This window comes from Ictidomys tridecemlineatus, chromosome 6 (assembly GCF_052094955.1).
Source record: "Ictidomys tridecemlineatus isolate mIctTri1 chromosome 6, mIctTri1.hap1, whole genome shotgun sequence".
NCBI lineage: Eukaryota > Metazoa > Chordata > Mammalia > Rodentia > Sciuridae > Ictidomys > Ictidomys tridecemlineatus.
In genome coordinates, this window is record NC_135482.1 from 14,413,697 (window position 1) to 14,432,413 (window position 18,717).

Consider the following 18,717-nt stretch of genomic DNA (forward strand, 5'->3'; position numbering starts at 1 on the left):
TGCTAAGGTAACTATCTGTGGTGGAATCCATTCATGTTTCTCTAAAATCTTTGCTGTAAAACTTAACCAATGCACTTTTGAGAGGAAAGCCCCAAAATGAACAGATACCTATACAGGATAGATACTAAACAGAACATGCAAAATCACATAGCAAGAAAAGGTCTGAGGCAGAAATAGAATCTTGAACTGAAATAGAAAGACCTTTCTAGATTACTTCCACTTTCTTTAGGTTTATTAATATCTAAATCATGTGAACTAAAAGCCACCTACATTATTTATTTATTTATTCATTTATTCTAATTAGGTATATATGACAGCAGAATGCATTTTGATTCATTGTACACAAATGCAGCATAACTCTTCATTTCTCTGGTTGTACATGATTTGCGTCATACCATCATTTACATTATTTTAGCATTTTTTATTTCAGTAATATCCAAGTTTAAAAAGTATAAATTCGAGGGCTGGGGATGTGGCTCAAGTGGTAGCACGCTTGCCTGGCATGTGCGGGGCACTAGGTTCGATTCTCAGCACCACATAAAAATAAAATAAGTACGTTGTGTTCACTGAAAACTAAAAAATAAATATTAAAAAATTCTCTCTCTTTCTCTCTCTCTCTTTAAAAAAAGAGTATAAATTTGATTGCCTATTTTGGTGTTCAATAATAATGGGGAAAGAAAAAAAACACCTTCTTCATTTGATAGTTGGATTGCTACTTTAAATTGTCCTGATGTTAAATCTAAGTAACTGCATAAAATTCTCAAGTGGTATAACATGGACTTCTTAGGCCTTCCAAATATGTCTAAGCCATGAAACAAAGGTATACAGTACTCATGTAAGTGACAGAATATGTGTGGAAAGCGTGATTATACTGCCAAAGCTTTCCCACAAAGTACAAAAGTCTTCCTGTATCAACCCACTGAAATTCAGGTGCAATAACCATTTAAGTTATCATCAAAAGTGCTCCAGTGGGGCTGGAGTTGTGGCTCAGTGGTAAAACGCTCACTTTAGCATGTGTGAGGCCCTGGGTTCAATCCTCAGCACCACATAAAAATAAATAAAATAATGGTATTATGTCTAAATACAATTGAAAAATAAACATTTAAAAACATTTTAAAAAGCGCCTCAGCTCCAAAGATAGAACTGACCTTATGACTATTTAGCCTTCAGTAGTTAGCTACAAATAAATGATACATTGCTATGGAAACGAACAATATGTCCAACAATTTTGCCTTACAGACGTAATTTAGACATCTGAAAACTACCTTTATCTGGAACTCTTTGTACTCCAGATAACCTGAAATCATTTCCACTAAACTAATAAGTCAAAAATAAATGTTACGAAATACTATATAAAAAATTAGCAGAGAGAATACATTTCATCAGAAGGTCACGCAGTCTAGCAACCAGCAATGATGCTAAACAAAATCAGGGGGATTTTTAAAATGGCATGAAGTCCTCTCCTTGGATATCCACAGATACACAAAGTCAAGAAGAAAAAGAAAACTAATGAGCAGAAGAGAATGACATGTGCACCAATGGTGATTCGTTGAAATTTTTATTTGAAAACAGGAGAGAATTTGTTAAAATATCTAATATTCAGAAATCTCAGATTTTTCTTTAAAGTAACTAAAGTCCACCAATTATTACTCAGAGTAGTCCTAGCAGATAATAAATCTGTGATGGCCCTCTTTAATTATACAACTGTTTCTCTTCAAAGATAAAATATTTCCATGCAAGTTGGTTTCCAAGAAACAATGCTCAGCATCTCTGAAATTGGATCCTCTTCTTCAGAAAAACTTTCCTACAGATGCCCCCATAGTCAACTATCCAATGCTTGGGAGTACAAAACAGAAAGCAGGGAAGATTCATGGGCAGGAAAACCTTTGCAGTAATTTAAGTCCATAAATAAGACTGATCTAGGTCTTAAAAGCTTTATCCGTCATATTCAGACTCAGCATGGAATCTGGAAGCCCTGCTGTTTCTGTCACTTTTAGCCAATTGTTGGTTACAAACAACAACCATCAAGTCCTAATGACTGTCAAGGTCTGTGTTACGGCCACACAACACAAAAAGAGAAATGATGTCCCTTTTCTGGCATCCCACTTTTTTTTCTCAGCTTCTGACAGTAAGTGGGTAGGAAGAAGCAAGGAAAGGGAAAGCGTATCCTCTTTCCAGGCACTCTGTTTTCAAAAACTACATGATCTCATCTGAGCTTCACAACCACCCCAGAGGTGAAGTCTCCAGGACTCAAAGAGACTGGGAAATCTGCCCAAGGTCACATAGCTAGAAAGTGGAGAAGCTGTCTAATACTCGATGCTGCTTCTCAGCTGGAAAAGTCTGAACAGTGGTTATCAACAAATTCCCATCCATTTATTAAAACATCCCTAGAGTGAGAAAGATCAAAAAAAGTGACTACTTATGACCAAATTTAGTTCATTTATATGAACTAACATTTTAAAAATTTTAAGATTTATGCACTACTTAGATGGTTAACAGATGATTCTCTAGGAAAAAAATTAGCAATGTGTACTAAGCATTAAAAAAAAGATACACTTCCATATCCAGAACTAAAGTCTCACAAAATATCAGCAATGTGCATAAACATGTATAATCTTGAGAGTCATCCCAGGGTGAAAAAACTTGAGAAAAAAAAATGATACCTAAATGTCCCACAATAGGAAATTGGTAAAATAAATTATACCATATTTGCAACTTATACACACATATATTAAAAATGATAGCACATATTCATATTTATAGACATGGGAAACTATTTGTGAATAGTTTATTTATTTAAAAACAATTCATTTATTTAAAAACACTGTGTGTATATTACAAAAATCACAGGGGGAAAGTCTGGAAAAATTTTTAAAATGTAGCCATACTTTTCAGTGGCTGTCTAAATCTTTACAATAAAAGAAATGTTTTGCATTCAGAAAGGGAAAAAGTTGGAATCTCAACTACTACTTACATAATTATGCTAACTCAACAGCCCCATTCTAAAAAAGGACTTAAGTCAGCTATAAACATTTACAATATTTATATGTATTACATTTATATGTATTTACAATAAAATATTATATTTAACAGAAGAAATTGACTTATTAAACTTTTGTCACAGAGCCAAAAAAATACTTAATATTTTTTTTCTGATCTCTACACAGACATGCTGCTCCTTACACACTTTATATATCAGTAATATAAGATTAAATGCATTTTTTTATTTAAAATTTCTGGTATAAGAAAACAATTCTACCAAAGATGGATATCTTTGAGCATTTAAAACTTTCAAAAATGCCCTCAGGATGTGTGGGACCATACTGCCCTCTGCTGGAGATGTGATTCCACACTGTTAGATAAAATGTTTTTATTCATCACTATGTACTTTAAGACACTGTGTCTGGAACTATGGGATCCCTACAAAAAAAAAAAAAAAAATGCCTTCTGTGTTTAAAAATTAAAACTTCAAAGAGAGAAAATAAGAAAAAACATATATATATATTTTTTAAGAATTCTCTCTGGACCCTACTACAATTGTCCTGTTATTACGATTATTATCATCATTATCCTGAACAGAAAATAAATGGTTCCACCTCATTTATAGAACTCAAAAGCACATTAAATTGTATTAAATATGGAGAAAATTTTCTAGAACTTCCTTCACATAATTGAATGGGTTTTTTTTGTTTTTTGTTTTTTGTTTTTTTTTTTTGTGCTAGGAATTAAACCAGTAGTGCTTTACCACTGAGCTATATCCCCAGCTCTTTAAATTTTTTATTTTGAGACAGGGTCTTACTAAGTTGTTAGAGCCTTGCTAAGTTGCTGAGACTGGCCTGAGCTTGTGATCCACCTGTCTCAGCCTCCTGGGTCTCTGAGATTACAGGCATGTGCCACTATGCCCACCACATAATTGCATTGACATGTTTCCTGAGTTAAATAACCCAACTTGTCAATATCCCTTCAATACTATGAACCACCAGGGGGCACACTCTCTATCCCCCAATCACAATCTGACCTGAAGAAGTCTTGACTTAGATGGTTAACAGATGATTCTCTAGGAAAAAAATTAGCAATGTGTACTAAGCATTAAAAAAAAAGATACACTTCCATATCTGTCACCCAATGGCACCTTTGACAGTAAAGACTCAGTCCCTTCTTTCTTACTCCTCTAGAGATTATACCCATTGATTTTCCTTTCCAATTTAGATAGTTCCATTCTTAGAGGATCTCTTCCTGTTGCTTCTTAATGTGACCCAAAATATATTTCCACTATCATAACTGCTAAACAGAAGTAATAATTCTAAAGTAAAAATGAATGACAAATAAATACTATCAATTTCTAAATTTATATGAAGTATCCAGTATCTTCTAAAATAATCGAAGCTATTTCAATTCAGCCAGCCATCAAGGTTTCATTTTATACCCAGATAGCTGTCCATTATCCATGGATGTTCTATTGATAAAGTTGCTGAATTACACTTAATTAGCATATTGGACTGTTACTCCTGGAGAAAATACAGGGTTAGGTTCCTGGAAGACTGCAGGAACAACATGTTTCTTAACTGATCAATACAGAATGTCAACTGATGTATACTTGTGTTTAAAAACACCTTACTTAATGCACTGTTGACACATTACCAATGAACTCAGTTAAAAGTACCATATCTCATGCCTGACTAAATGGTTAACATACATATTTTCTCCATTAGTGTTTAGGAACATTAGCAATGCCTTCAGCATTATATTTGGGAGTCCCTTATATAGCAAAACCACAAGCAAAAATACAAAAACATGGCATTAAGTGTACTAGAAAAGGAGCTGAAACAAGAAAGCGAAGTGTTTCCTTCTTTACCTCAACAGGAACATGTACACTGGGTGACTCAAATAGCTTGCTATTCTGTTTATGTACACATCCATGAACAACCAAAGAAGCACCACCAGTACTGATTGTGAGGCTATCAATTTTAGAAAATATGTGAATTCACAAACATGGAACTCATGAAAACTATATCACTATCCTTTTGTTTTTCTTAATGGATTAATACTACAATTTAGCTGTTTATAGAACATGTATAGTTTTGTTATCTCTGGACCATTATGCAAATATCTGAGAAAATTATTCCATTTAAACATTATTTCTACAGTAAGTATCTTTTGGGTTCTAAGCCAAAAATTTATAAATAAGCTAGAAAAAAATTAGCTGTTGATTAAAGAATTGTTTATACAAAAATTTACAAGAATCTAGAAGTCTCTGGGGCGGAGGGGAGGGGAAGAAAAAAGAAAAGAAACTTGGCCCATAGTTTTTTTTTTTTTTGGAAACAGGGTCTTCTTATGTTGCCCAGGTTGGCCTTGAGCTTGTGATCCTTCTGCCTCAGGTGCCCAAGCATCCAGGACTACTATAAATGGATGAATCATATGACTGTCAATTTATCTATGCCACCAACCCCTCTACTCCTAGAATTCCTTACTTGGTATGTGCCACTATGTCCAGTTTTATACTCTTTGACCTAGAAAATTCCATTGCTGGAATTTAGATATCCGCGCTCATGCATGACATGATATTACAGCAGCTGTGTAATAACAAGAGATGTATATGTCCACTGAATGAGGATTGGTCAAATAAATTATGTTACCCACATAAATGGAGCAGTTTGTCAAAAATAACAGTAGGTCCACATGGACAAATGTAAGACTATCTCCAAGCTGTAAGTCAGAAAAAAAGAAAAAGAGCTAATTGTAAAATACTGTATGTAAGTTTCAAACAAAATTATCTCTTAAAGATACACACAAGAATTAGAAACTGTGGGGACTCTGGGTAGCAGGACTGTGTGGCTAAGTACAGGGTGGGTAGAGACTTTTACTCATTACTACATAACCCTTCTATACTTTGGATATATTTTTTAAATGTGTGATTTTTAAAAAAGATTTAAACACCCTTAAAAGGTGTTTAAACATGCTAAAACATTTCAAATAAAATATTTAAATAATTTTTAAAAATATATATGAACCTCAGTTTTATTAACTTTCAATTTAAGATGAATCATATGACTGTCACCATACCCTCTACTCCTAGAATTCCTTACCTCACCAACCCCTCTACTCCTAGAATTCCTTACTTTGCAAACTTCTAATTAGCTATGAAAATAGAGAAAAAATTCTTTCTAGTGTCAAAAGAGAGCAGCAATCTTACCTTAAATATGATGACAATGGGTATATCTTCAGACAAGGTGTTATGCCTCAGGTAAAACCGCCCCTGCTTCACAGCCATGTTAGTCCTACTTTTCTTCTCATGGGTGGAGCTATGCATAAATACAAGTTGGTTAAGCTGCATCCTCACTCAGTAACATTCAACTGTAGTAATAATGAGCATCCATCAACCAGGTTTAATTTGAAAACACTAAAATTCTTTTTTTTTTCTTTCTTTTTTTCGGTATGGGGGATTTGGGAAAAAAAACAACCTATTTTTCTTTAGCTTTGAGATTATGGTAGAAGCTTTGTGGATAAATGAGTGACAGTCACCTCCTGACCTACTTCACTTTAACTTCACCTGAATTACTCTATCCAGTGAAGGGCATACATTCATGACTATTTTCATGTACTGAAAAGAAAAAAAAAAGAAATAATTAAAAATGGGCCCAAAGCCACATTGAAAAAAGTAGAAATAAGAGGAAATAAATGGACGTTAAATTAATACTCCAATAAGACTCACCTTCAGTCTTTGTATACACTGAAGCCACAAAAACACTAAGTAATCTCCTTCTAGTACTACCTCTTTTAGTTTTAAAATTCTTAATGACTTTAAAAGCATTTGGAAGCTCTATTCAACCACAATAGTATAACATACTCATTACCTACAACATACTATGCACCACGACTCACTAATCTTTTACATAATAACTTATTTAGAAGTGCTGTCCTAGAAAATGAATCTAAGTAACTGCCCTCTTCAGTATCAGTCAGAAATGCACTTGTGGGATTCAAATCCAGACTGGCTCCAAAACTGTATATAGTGGAAAGATGTAGGTTGTAGAATTATTATATCTGGGTTCAAATGATGGCTACTTCTTACAACCAAGGTGAGCTCTGGGCTTATTACTCATCTATAAAATGGAGGTGGTACCATTTAATCGTGAAGAGTTGCAGTGACAAATAAAACTAAAGTACTTAAGATACTTCCTAGCTGCTAGTAAGTGCTCGATAAACTATCATTACTGTTAGCTGCCTTTCTATCAGAGAGAAAAGTGAAGACATGAATAAAACACAGAAAAGAGGTTACATAAATGATATAAGAGATGGTTTTGTACAAAACAAATACATTGTAAATGAGGCTAGTCTAGAAAATTAAGTTTGTGATGTAATTCATTATATAATGAATATAAAATGGCCTCTGCCTATAAGAATGAAGGAATATACATATAAATGGTCAGAATGAAAATAAGCATGAAAAACTGGAGTACTTTTGTTATGTTTTATTTTATACAAGTTCATTTTATGCTATAGATTAATAGAAAATCCAACTTAAATAGTCACATTTCAAATGCTGTCTCACATACTCATCATTGAAATTTTAAAATCAATATCCTACCTGGGTGTGGTGACACACACCTGAAATCCAAGTGACTGAGAAGGCTGAGGCAGGAGGATGACAATTTCAAGACCAGCCTCAGCATCTTAGCAAGGCATTAAGTAACTTAGAAAGACCCTGTCTCAAAAAGTAAGTAAATAAAATTAAAAGTGCTCAGGATGTAGCTCAGTGGTTGAGTGCACCTAGGTTCAATTCCCAGTATCCAAATCAATCAATCAATACCCTATAAATTAGAGACTTACACAGTAAATTGAATGCAGATAATTTCAAAATCATAATATCTGCTATCAAGAGAAACACTGACAGTCTCCATAGAGGATGACAGCCACCTGGAATATCAACATACCTGAACAGCACTATCTCTGCTTCCCATACCTGGTAACAGAAGCTCCCACAGCCCCTTTCCTATCTGCCTCCACGATGATTCTGTTCTTAGACAGTTGTTCTTGGATAAGAATGACTTTTTCAACTCCTTTAACAATGAAGTAGCCACCTGTCCAGAGGAAACAAGGAAAGTTTTACCATCTTTTCTTCAGCTAATGTGACTGAACAGTGTAGGATCTCCTGATTAGAGATCACATCTCCAATGCTCTGTGGCACTGGTGATCATTTAACCTGAAGGTGCTGCCGATACTGTTTTATGTTGGATGAATGACAGTGTCAGCACATGATTTCATACAAATGAGTCGCAAGATAATACCCTTCTTAAAGACATATGCTATATCCTGTTGGTGTCCATATTACCATCCCCTGACACATAGAGCATGTAAATGAAAAAAGAAAGACACTAAATTAAACTTCAGATTCCTTAAGCACAAAAGTAACAAACAGTCTTCAACATAAACTGAAATTTATTCCAAGTTTTCTAACAAATCAGTGACTATAGTAGACTAAGATTAGGTTTCCTAGATAACCTATTTAGAAAAACTCATAACATTACACTTTATTTTTTTGCACACAATTCAGAGTAGATCAAGACTTCAATTCTCCTGCAGAATATAAGTGAAACAAGGCAGCACATTTGACTTATGAAACATTTTGTTAGTCTAGTAAAATCATGTTCTATGAACTTTCTTCCAAAAACTTCTAGGATTCCACATCAATGCAACTATATAGGACTTAAAGTGACTATAAATTAAAATAAGTCAGTGTTAAATGTGAACTAAGGTATTAAGACGATTTTCTGTTATGTGTTACATTTTGAAACTTCACCAAAGAAACTGCCTAAAAATAAGTACATATATAATTTTTAAAATTTAAACAACAACTAAAAAGACTTCCAATTTTTCCCTCCTTTGCTGTACTTACAACAGACTAAAGTGAGCCACTTTAAACCAGGCTAGACAAGTAACTTGGGTCAATTACTCTTGAATTTTAAGCATCCCCAAAGAAAACATTGAGCATGCATAAAAAGCAGAGTCTAATGAACCATGGAAGTAAGTCAGAACTTGGGGTGTTAAAATTTCAAATCTAACTCAAAACAGGAAACAGCATATTTTTAGAAATATAGACTAAGAGAATAAAGCTGGAGCCAAATTTTCAGATGTTTTGTGAACACAGTTTTATACAATATTGTTCATTATAAGGCAGAAAGGCTGATATTGTTTTAAGGAAAATGTTAAACGACAGCTACATCAGAACAAAGAAAAAAAAATGAAAGGGGGTAAATCCAAGCTATTGCACATACCTGGGTCTAAAGGACATTCATTTAGTTTGGCAAATTCTGCTGGTGTTTTCCCTGTAAGAACACAATTTGAACTTCGCAACATTATGGGCATCCTGTTCAAAATTAAAAAAAAAAAAAAAGAAAATAACATGTTCAAACAGTCACTGGCAAAAGTTGCAAAGAAGACAATACGTGCAGTGCACACATCACTAAGGGTTCTGCATTTCTGTGCACTCTGTTAGAAAGGCAAAGGAACAATATTATATGAAAGAGACACAAGAAACAAAGAATTTTCTCAGGGTACTACTTTTCTAGCATAGAAAATAAAATCTCAAACATTTAGCTTAAATTGTGCATACTGATTTTAGTGAAAGTCAGAAATGACAATAACTCCTCACTCATGATAAATGTATCATGAATGCAGTTACTCGGAATAACGCAGAGAAACCAAGTGTAAGGACAAGAGACAATCAAAACTAATCAGGAAATTTAAAAAAAAAAATCTTGGCAAAGGAGGAAAGGGAAGCATTTTCCCCAACTTTACAGAAAAAGTTTCACAATTAATAACAACCACAATTCTAAGTTAGGCATTTCTGTACATGCCTTACAAGTGTTGGCTCATCAGATCCAAAAAACAACCCAATGAAATAAGTATCATTTCCTACATATTTCAGACGAGGAAATGAAGGAAAACAAACAAAAACTTTAGAACTTATTCAAGGTCACATCATAAGTCTGGAATTGAGGCAGTGTGGCTGCAGTATGGGCTTCATTTCTTACCTGCCAATGGGTAAGGCATTGCGGATGATCCTCTGGCTGCCTCGGGTGTATTCAATATCCACTGTAATGGGGGCAGAATATGTCATGTCCCTCAAGCGGCACTGAAAAATAGAATCAGAGAATTATTACTCCTCCTTTCTGGAAAAGAACAGGTTCTGACCTCTTCAGAATTCAAAATCTAGTGGCAGTGTGCCCCACACTGAAATTTGATCTTCCTTCCACTGAGCTGTTCAATGTGCTGCCTTAGGGAATTGAGAGTTATCAACATGCCTTCCCCACGAGGTAGATGAAATCATGTATGTTTTTCTGTTTTGTTTTGTGGTGCTAGAGATTAAACCCAAGTTCTCACATATGCTACACAAGAGCTGTTGCTCTAAGCCATAGTCCCTGTCCTGACATCACGTGTTGATCCAGACATTGCAACAGCATCCCTGGTTCTGCCAGCTCAGAGATGAAACAATAAATCTGATATTGATTTTCTTCTCACTCATCTGGAGCCATCACCAGTCTCCCCCTGTATCTTTAAAACAATGATGTTCCTTACAAAGTAAATCCGTGGAAAGTAATCAATGTGCCTGGGTGTACTGTTCAAAACAGTTTACAACCAAGATAACAGTGCCTATAGTATGTAAACACACACAAATTAAAACCATATTTAAATATTCTCCAAATACACTAAACTCCTTACCAAGTGATATGTTATGCACAAATCACTCACTGAATCAGTCTAACAATTCTGGAACCATCTGTGAGATTTTAGATACTGCTGCCCTATGCAGTTTGACATGGCAGTGACAAGTTAAATGATGCCTTGCCTGAGCCATTATCAGACATAAGGAAACCACATCCAAATTTTCTGATGACTTTTCTATTAGATTGATGGTTGTAGTTTCAAAAAAGATAATTTTTCTGAATATCAACCATATAACTCATGGTGCTAAATCCTCTCTCTGGCTTCTATTGAACAAAAAATAGTTATATTTAAACGTCTATAGTTTTTAGAACAGTGTCTGACATTTTAAATATTAAAAATTATTTATATACTTATATTAACTAGGTCAAGCCTCCTATTTCAGGACAGACTAAGGCAGTATGGCATGGTACCAAGAGTGTGGGCTCTACTGCCTAGTTTCAAATCCTGGCTCCACCACTTCTGTTTCTACATCTCAGTCTCCTCAAATAAAAAATGGGGATGAGAATGATCATTTTAATTTCCTGAGTGTAAAAAACAAAAAAAATTTAGCATGATGCCTTGTATATATAAATATTATTTTTATTAATAAAATTAATGTAATGTACATAATAGGTAAGCATTCAATGAGTTTTAACAGATCCACCCCTTCAACAGAAATGAAATTCCACAGATGTGATTAAAAAAAAAAAAACTAACTAGGTCCCCGCTCCACGGGCCCTGAGGTCTGCATCCCCTTGTCTGCTCTGACCACAGGAGTGGGGCTATTCTGATGGAGCCTGCAGCAGCTGCACAGGCCCCCAACCTGCTCACACTCTCCCCAGCTCTGCAAGAGCTAAAATCCATCCAAGAAATCTTTGCCTTTCATCTCTAATTACAATAATATCTATATATTTTCTTCAACACCAGAAAAACCAATTATAGTAACAAAGCCTTAGCCTTCTTAAACTTCAAATTGTCTTCTCCCTTCTCTGAACTCAGTAACAGAGTTTGGAAAATAATTTTTTTAGATTGCCAATTGGCTGCCTTGTTCTTTAAAAAATGGAAAGATCTAGCAAAGTGGAAATTGGAGGAGGGAGAAGTCAAATTGGGACACATACTCTCCTTACCCTACAGTCCTGGCCACACCCCTTTTCCACCTCACCACAAATCTACCTTACCTCACAGACCTGGCCCTTCCAAGCATTCAAATTGCAACCCTGGTATCTGCTTCATGTGTTTCATTATTTTAATCTCTCCACAGAGTATGTATCTCGCTTCTTTTTTCAATATTTAGACACAGAAGAAATGTTCAACAAATACTTGGTGTATAAATAAGAACAAAATTTACCAATACAGAATGTCTGGTTACTTGATCATACTACCTAGACAATAACCATCATACTGAACACCTTATTTGTTCTTCAGTAAAGATCCCTATATTTCCTGATTGCTATTTTAGTTTTCACTTGACTACAACATGACCTACAAAATTCATATTCTTTCCTAAATCATTTCCTAATTATAGACCCTTAATGGAGGAATCTGAAATCAAGAAAATATTAAAAGCCAATAAAAGGGCCTGCCTTTCTATAAGCCTTTGTCTATAGCTCTAGTAAAGCCACTATATTTCAGCTTTCTTCTCATCCATCTCTCCTACGAGACTACAAGCTCCTAGTTCTTGGTCTATTTACAATGCCTGGCGAATCCTCAAAGGTGTATCAGGTGAGAGACCCCTGCAATGAAGAGCATAGTACTTGAGGTACAGTGGCTGAGCAATGGTATGAAGATTACCAAAAAGCTCTGAAACTGGATACAAATACGGCAGTTATACAACAGTGCATGCTAATCAGGACAGAATGACAAAATAAATACAACAGAATTATTTCCTAACACAGTATAGTACAGGCCGAATGTCACTTATCCAAAATTACATGGGATCCAAAAAATTAGAAATTTCAGATTTTTTTCATATTCTGAAATATCTGCATAAACTTTATCAGGTGAGCACTGGAATGCTCAGTTTTGAATTCTGGGTTTCCAGATTAGGAACTTTCAACCTGTACACAAGTGTTTATTTAATTTGGTTATCTCTGTCTCAGAAGTGTTGGTTTTTTGTTTTTTGGTTTTTTTTAAGCATGTTTTAAAGTAATCTTTTAAGACGGCAGATTCTTTGAGTCAAAGCAAACAAGTCCAATTAAAATAATGTTTTTTATGTATATGGGGTAAAAATGGGAGTTCATAATTCACTTGAATCAAATGCATGAAATATGATATGTCAAGAGCTTTGTAAGTTTTGAACAACTAATAATAAAATAAATAAATAAATAAATAAAATAATGTTTATAATTACCTCATGGGGAGACACTGGTCTAGTTACATTGAAGCTTTCTTCAACATCAGGAAGCCCAACATAGATATTAAGATATCTGAAAAGCAGATTATTCCATTATATATTTTCTTTCTTCAAAAAACACATTTTTTAAAAAAAGAAGCTATTTTCCTCCCAAATATAAGAATTCTGCTTTGACAAATCATTACTTTGCAAAGGGTAACAAATTAAAAATTATAATTGAACATTTTTTTGAAGTGATAGTACATGTAGTTTTACAAATGAAAGAAAATACTATCAAAATATCTTTTAAAAAATTGTAAATCTCTTTATACAAATACTGAAAATATAGCTCCATAAGAATGATACACAATGAAAAAAGCAAAGTACAAAAAGGGTATCTATGATATGCTATCATTCAAATAAGGAGGACATAAGAGGGGAAAATATATGCTCATCGATGAAAAAGAAACATGGGAAGGATAAAGCAAGGAGGCCTACAGGGAGTGTGTGGGAAATGGAAGGGAAGCACCAATTTTTTGAAGACACATTTTGTAGAGGCTAACTCATCATCATAACAATGGTTCATTCACACAATCTCCCCCCAAAAAGCATAAGTAAAATCAACATGGATGTAGGGGAACCCAAAATAGAATACAAATCTAATTGTATCATCAAAGAGCATAACTATACTGAAAGGTGGGAAAGAAAAGAATCTAAAAAACAGCATTTTGATTGGCCACTTTAAACCTCAAAACAAAAAAGACAACCTGCAAAATGGAGCCTATTGTGGGAAGCCATTTCTGACACGATTGGGTGGCTCCCGTTAAGGGCCTGAGGCGCTCTGGCTGTGTCGGAGCTTCCCCAGCCCTTTCCTGATGAGAGAGCCCATCTGTGAGGGGTGTGCCTGACCACTGACCCTGGGGGCCCAATCACTGACTCTGACCTTGGAGTGCAGTCCCCCCTCAACCTTCATTGGATGAAATTCTCCCCTGAATCTCTTGTTCCCCAATAAAAAGCTACTCCCAGGCGTGTTCACTCTCTCTCTCCTGCTAGCCCTGAGTAATCCTTGCTGCCCTGCTGGGCGGTTAGAGGAGGGAACCAGAGAGGGGAGCCGACTCGGACCTGGCAATAGAAATAAGGTAACTGAGTCTGTGTGTTTTATTTCGATCTCTGCTAGCTAACTTTATGCTTAGAACCTCATTAATGAAACCATTGCGCAGGCCGCGTGGTGGAGCCTATCTCACAGAGGTATGAGTTAATAATTGTAAGTTACTTTATGTATAGTCTATGATTTTAAAAAAATCAAAAAATTGTACATAATATTTCTTACTGAGACAGAAGTTACAAATAAGGAAAGAGAGAAAGTTGTTGGAATGGTATCAGAGACAATGGGGCAAGAAGTCACCTTGAAGGATGTGCTATGACCAAAGCTGAGTCAGAGTGAGCAACAGCATGAGAGTACTGGATTAGACCAAGGGAATAAAACAAATATCCATGAGTCCAAATTTATATCAGTTACTACACAGGAAGATAAATGAGGAAAGGGAAAGCAGATGAAATGATGGAAACAGAGATTCACATTCACCATTACACTACAATAATAACTGTTATGGTTAGTCTTACAAACCATCAATATATACTAAAATTAGGAAAGTATGATGAGAAATAAGATATCTGCATTGTTTCAAAGGATCTTCCCATAAGACACTAATTACAAAAAGAAAAGCAGTAACTTTATAGTAGACAAACTGGGAAGATACCACTTAACAAGTGAACAAAGTTAAAATCAGTAATAAAATATACTGACATCTGTATCCAGATATGAATTGGTGAAAATTGCACAAACATTGCTTCTGTGACATTGCAAAAAAAAAGAATATGCATAACTGATCTAATCATGAGCAAGTATCAAACAAAACCAAAAGTTAAAGGACTTTCTGCAAACACTGACCAGACTGTTCAAAAGCGTCAAGGTCAAAAAACACCAAGACTATTGCAGACTGAAGAGACAAGACAATTAAATGTAACAAAGGGCTCCAGATTGATTCCTGCCCGGAAATAGGACATTGGTGAGAAAAAAATCAAATAAGGCACACAGACTATTTGGTAGCACTGAATGGATGCTAACTTTCTGGTTTTAATAACTGCACCATGGGGGCTGGGTCTGTAGCTCAATGGTAGAGCACTTGCCTAGCACATGTTAAGCACTGGGTTTGATCTTACCACCCCATAAAAATAAATATAATAAAGGCATTCTGTCCATCTACAACTACCAAAAAAAATTTTTTTTAATTAATTGCACTATGGTTATGTAAGATGTATTAATGGAAGCCGGGTAAAGAATACATGGGAACTCCATACTATTTTTGCAAGTTTTCTATTATAACATTATTAAAAATTTATTAAAAACTTATTTTAAATTATTAAAAATTCATTATAAATTATTAAAATTTATTTAAAATTATTATTTATCATTATAAAATTATTACTAAAATAAAAGTTTGTATAAAATAGTTAAAATATAAACAGTCTTAGTAACTTCTCAATCATAACTCTACTTGTTTAATTAGTCTGCCAACTAAAAATTAAACTTCAGGGGCTGGGGTTGTGGCTCAGTGGTAGAGTGCTTGTCTCGCACATGTGAGGTACTGGGTTCGATCCTTGACACCACATTAAAAATAAACAAATAAAGGTATTAAAAAAGAGAGCTAATACATTAAACAAAATTAAACTTGAGCAGTTTATATACCTTATTAAAGGGACTGAAAAATAATTTTATGGGGCTGGGGTTGTGGCTCAGGGCTAGAGTGCTACCCTACCATGTGCGAAGCCCCAGGGTTCGATCCTCAGTGTCACATAAAAATAAATAAATAAAACAAAACTAAAAGAATAAATATTTTTAAAAAATAATAATTTTATAAAAGTTTTGACAACATGGGCTGGGGATATAGCTCAGTTGGTAAAGTGCTTGCCTCGCATGCACAAGACCCTGAGTTCAATCCCCAGCACCACACACACACAAAAAAAAGTTTCGACAGCAACTACATTCACTTTAAAAAATGTTCAACAAATCAAAATAGTATACTCATAGTTGGTTCCTTACTTTAAGTACCACATGGGGTCAGCATCACTTGTAACTTTTTCATTAGCTTTCATTATCTTCTTTATCTGCAGTAGAAAGCGCAACATTAGGAACTGGGCTCTGGCTTCCAACTAAATTTTAGCTTATGTCTGTGTCTAAGATCTGATGCTTACCTCTACATTAATGAAATAGTTAAATGAGTCTATGTGCTGTTTCACAAGGCCTTTCACCTAAACAGACAGAAAATACAAAGTAGGTCATTAATAAAATAATAGATTATATAATTCACTCTAACCAAACATGATGATCAAATTTTTCTCAAAACCAAAGCAAAGAAAATATCCATGAATTTGATGAAGCAAAACTTTTCATTAATGTGTCATTACTTTTCTCTACCATCTTAGTACACTCTCAAATTTTCCTCCTTAAGAAGCAATCTGAGGGCTGGGGTTATAACTCAGTGATAGAGTTCTCCAAGCATGTATGAGGCACTGGGTTCGATCCTCAACACCATATCAAAATAAAATATTGTGTACTGCTAAATCTTAAAAAATAAATATTAAAAAAAGAAGCAAACTGACCTTTGGGATTCAAGATATGAGTATTTAAATATACCTACTGACTTCCCAGAAGCTAATAAATCCAAGGAGGGGCAGAGAACATAGCAATTGAGCATCATTTCTTCAAGCCTCAACGTCTATTTTCTTTGTTGTACTAGCCTCCTGTATTAGGTCCCAGTAGACCAGATCAAACCAAAATGGAGTCACTTGTGCTAAGGGCCATGTAATCAAACTAACATTGAAAGGGGCCAGTTTCCCCCAAATAGGCGATTGACAGCAATTAGTCACAAGGAGATTAGTTTAACTGAACCAGAATGACAGGGAAATCCCCTGTTTTAATTCTATAAGGAAGTAACTTTGAAAAGGCCAATCCAATTTTTGCTACCTCTTTCTGCCTTCTCCAGACCTTTTCTGCCTATAAAGCCCACCTCCTCTGCTCAGCTCAGCTAGAATATGTAGATTTTATAGCATGAGGTACTGTCCCATTCTAACATCCCAACTTAAAGTCCATTAGATCTTTTAATTTGTTGTAATTCTGACTTTTGATCAGGGATCATGAAAAATAGATCCCGTTTTCATAAATCCCTAATCATTCATACCATCTTACAGAAGAATAAGGGAGGATCACAATATTAAGAAAGATGAAAATAATTGCATTTAAAATCAAAAGGGGAGGTGAAACCTAGGGAACCTAAGATCAGACACAAGTCAGCAGTCTATTTTGTCTCAGAAGTCAGTCAGCATCAACTGTATAATGACAGCTTATGTACTGCTATGGACAAGACAAAATAAACACATAAGACTCTAAAATCTCAGCGTTTAAAAGGGCTACGCATATTCATTTTTTACATTAATCTTCAAACATACCATTCAACAATTCTAGAATATTCTTAATAGACACAACTAGAGAACCTGTTTTAATTGTAATTCCTTTATTAGGGTGCTCATTAGTTTACAAAGCAACCATTCCATTTTGAAACAGTCCTAATTTCAGAGAAAAAAACCTCAACTTTATAATGATATGAGGTCTTTCTTCCTTATTTCTACCTCTTAGACTTAACTTTCTCTTAAAGAGATGATTATGCCCCTCAATTTCCATGTCCTCTCTAGGAAGGATCGTCTGTTTGTTCCTCACCTCTCTCTCAGGGTCTCACTTCTAAGTAGACCAGACCCTTCAACTACCTCTCACATGCATGCCTTTCAGAACCTCCAGCTGCAGTGGCCTGCTCTGCCCATACTCCAGATTGCCAACATTCCTCCTAGCATGGGCACCTGAATGCTGCTCCCTGGCAGCATGCTCAACAATCTGACTGGTATACTCCCTCATACTGAATATTACAGTTCTGTTATGGAAACCAGCTCACATTTCTGGCTCATGGTGAGCTGAAAGTCAACCAAAACCCAAAAGGTGATTGGTATCCTCACCAAAAAGAAAAATGCTCTCAAGTCAAGCACACTCCATTTGGTACTTATGCAAAACGTATAAGTACAGGTATTTACACCTGCCCCTCTTTACCACTGTCACTCCAGGCAAAAAAAGACTTCTGAGTGCTGATGCTGTCAGCCAAAAACAGCACCTTCTGGAAAACTACAAGTTTTGTATTCTTTGAATTAATATTTAGTTACATATTAAAATCTTTAAATTTCTGTTCATGAACAAATACATTCCAAGGTGGTCTGAGTAGAGAAACCTAGCTTTACTTTTTCTGTTTTCTAATTTTTTTCTTTTAAATTCACACAATTCTACATGCTTACAGGTTACAGTGTGATATCTCAACATGTGCACACAATGTGTACAACATGTGCACACAAGGTAATGATAAGGAGAGGGAAAGCTAGTCCTTCAGTTGACGGACTAGCTTTCCCTCTCCTTATCATTACCTTGTGTGCGAGGCCTTGGGCCTTCCTCTACTTCTTAAAATACAGCAGACTTGTGAACTACAGTCATTCAACTACACTGGAGAACACCAGAACTCATTTCTCCTCTCTGTGTTTTGGTACCCATTATCCAACCTCCATCTCCATTGCCCACCACT

The 18,717-nt window shown here is 35.1% G+C and overlaps 1 protein-coding gene across 2 annotated transcripts in view; it reads right to left on the bottom strand.

Annotated features, from left to right (window-relative positions):
* Polr3b (RNA polymerase III subunit B) overlaps window positions 1–18,717 on the bottom strand; it is a 126,359-nt gene that overhangs the window by 99,710 nt on the left and 7,932 nt on the right. For both annotated transcript variants that reach the window (XM_078052896.1, XM_078052895.1), the window contains exons 3-9: window positions 16,295–16,351; window positions 16,143–16,207; window positions 13,058–13,133; window positions 10,035–10,135; window positions 9,276–9,367; window positions 7,964–8,081; window positions 6,194–6,302 (exon numbers count right to left, since the gene is read on the bottom strand). In XM_078052896.1, coding sequence (XP_077909022.1) covers window positions 6,194–6,302; window positions 7,964–8,081; window positions 9,276–9,367; window positions 10,035–10,135; window positions 13,058–13,133; window positions 16,143–16,207; window positions 16,295–16,351 — 618 coding nt within the window. The remainder of the gene's footprint in view (window positions 1–6,193; window positions 6,303–7,963; window positions 8,082–9,275; window positions 9,368–10,034; window positions 10,136–13,057; window positions 13,134–16,142; window positions 16,208–16,294; window positions 16,352–18,717) is intronic.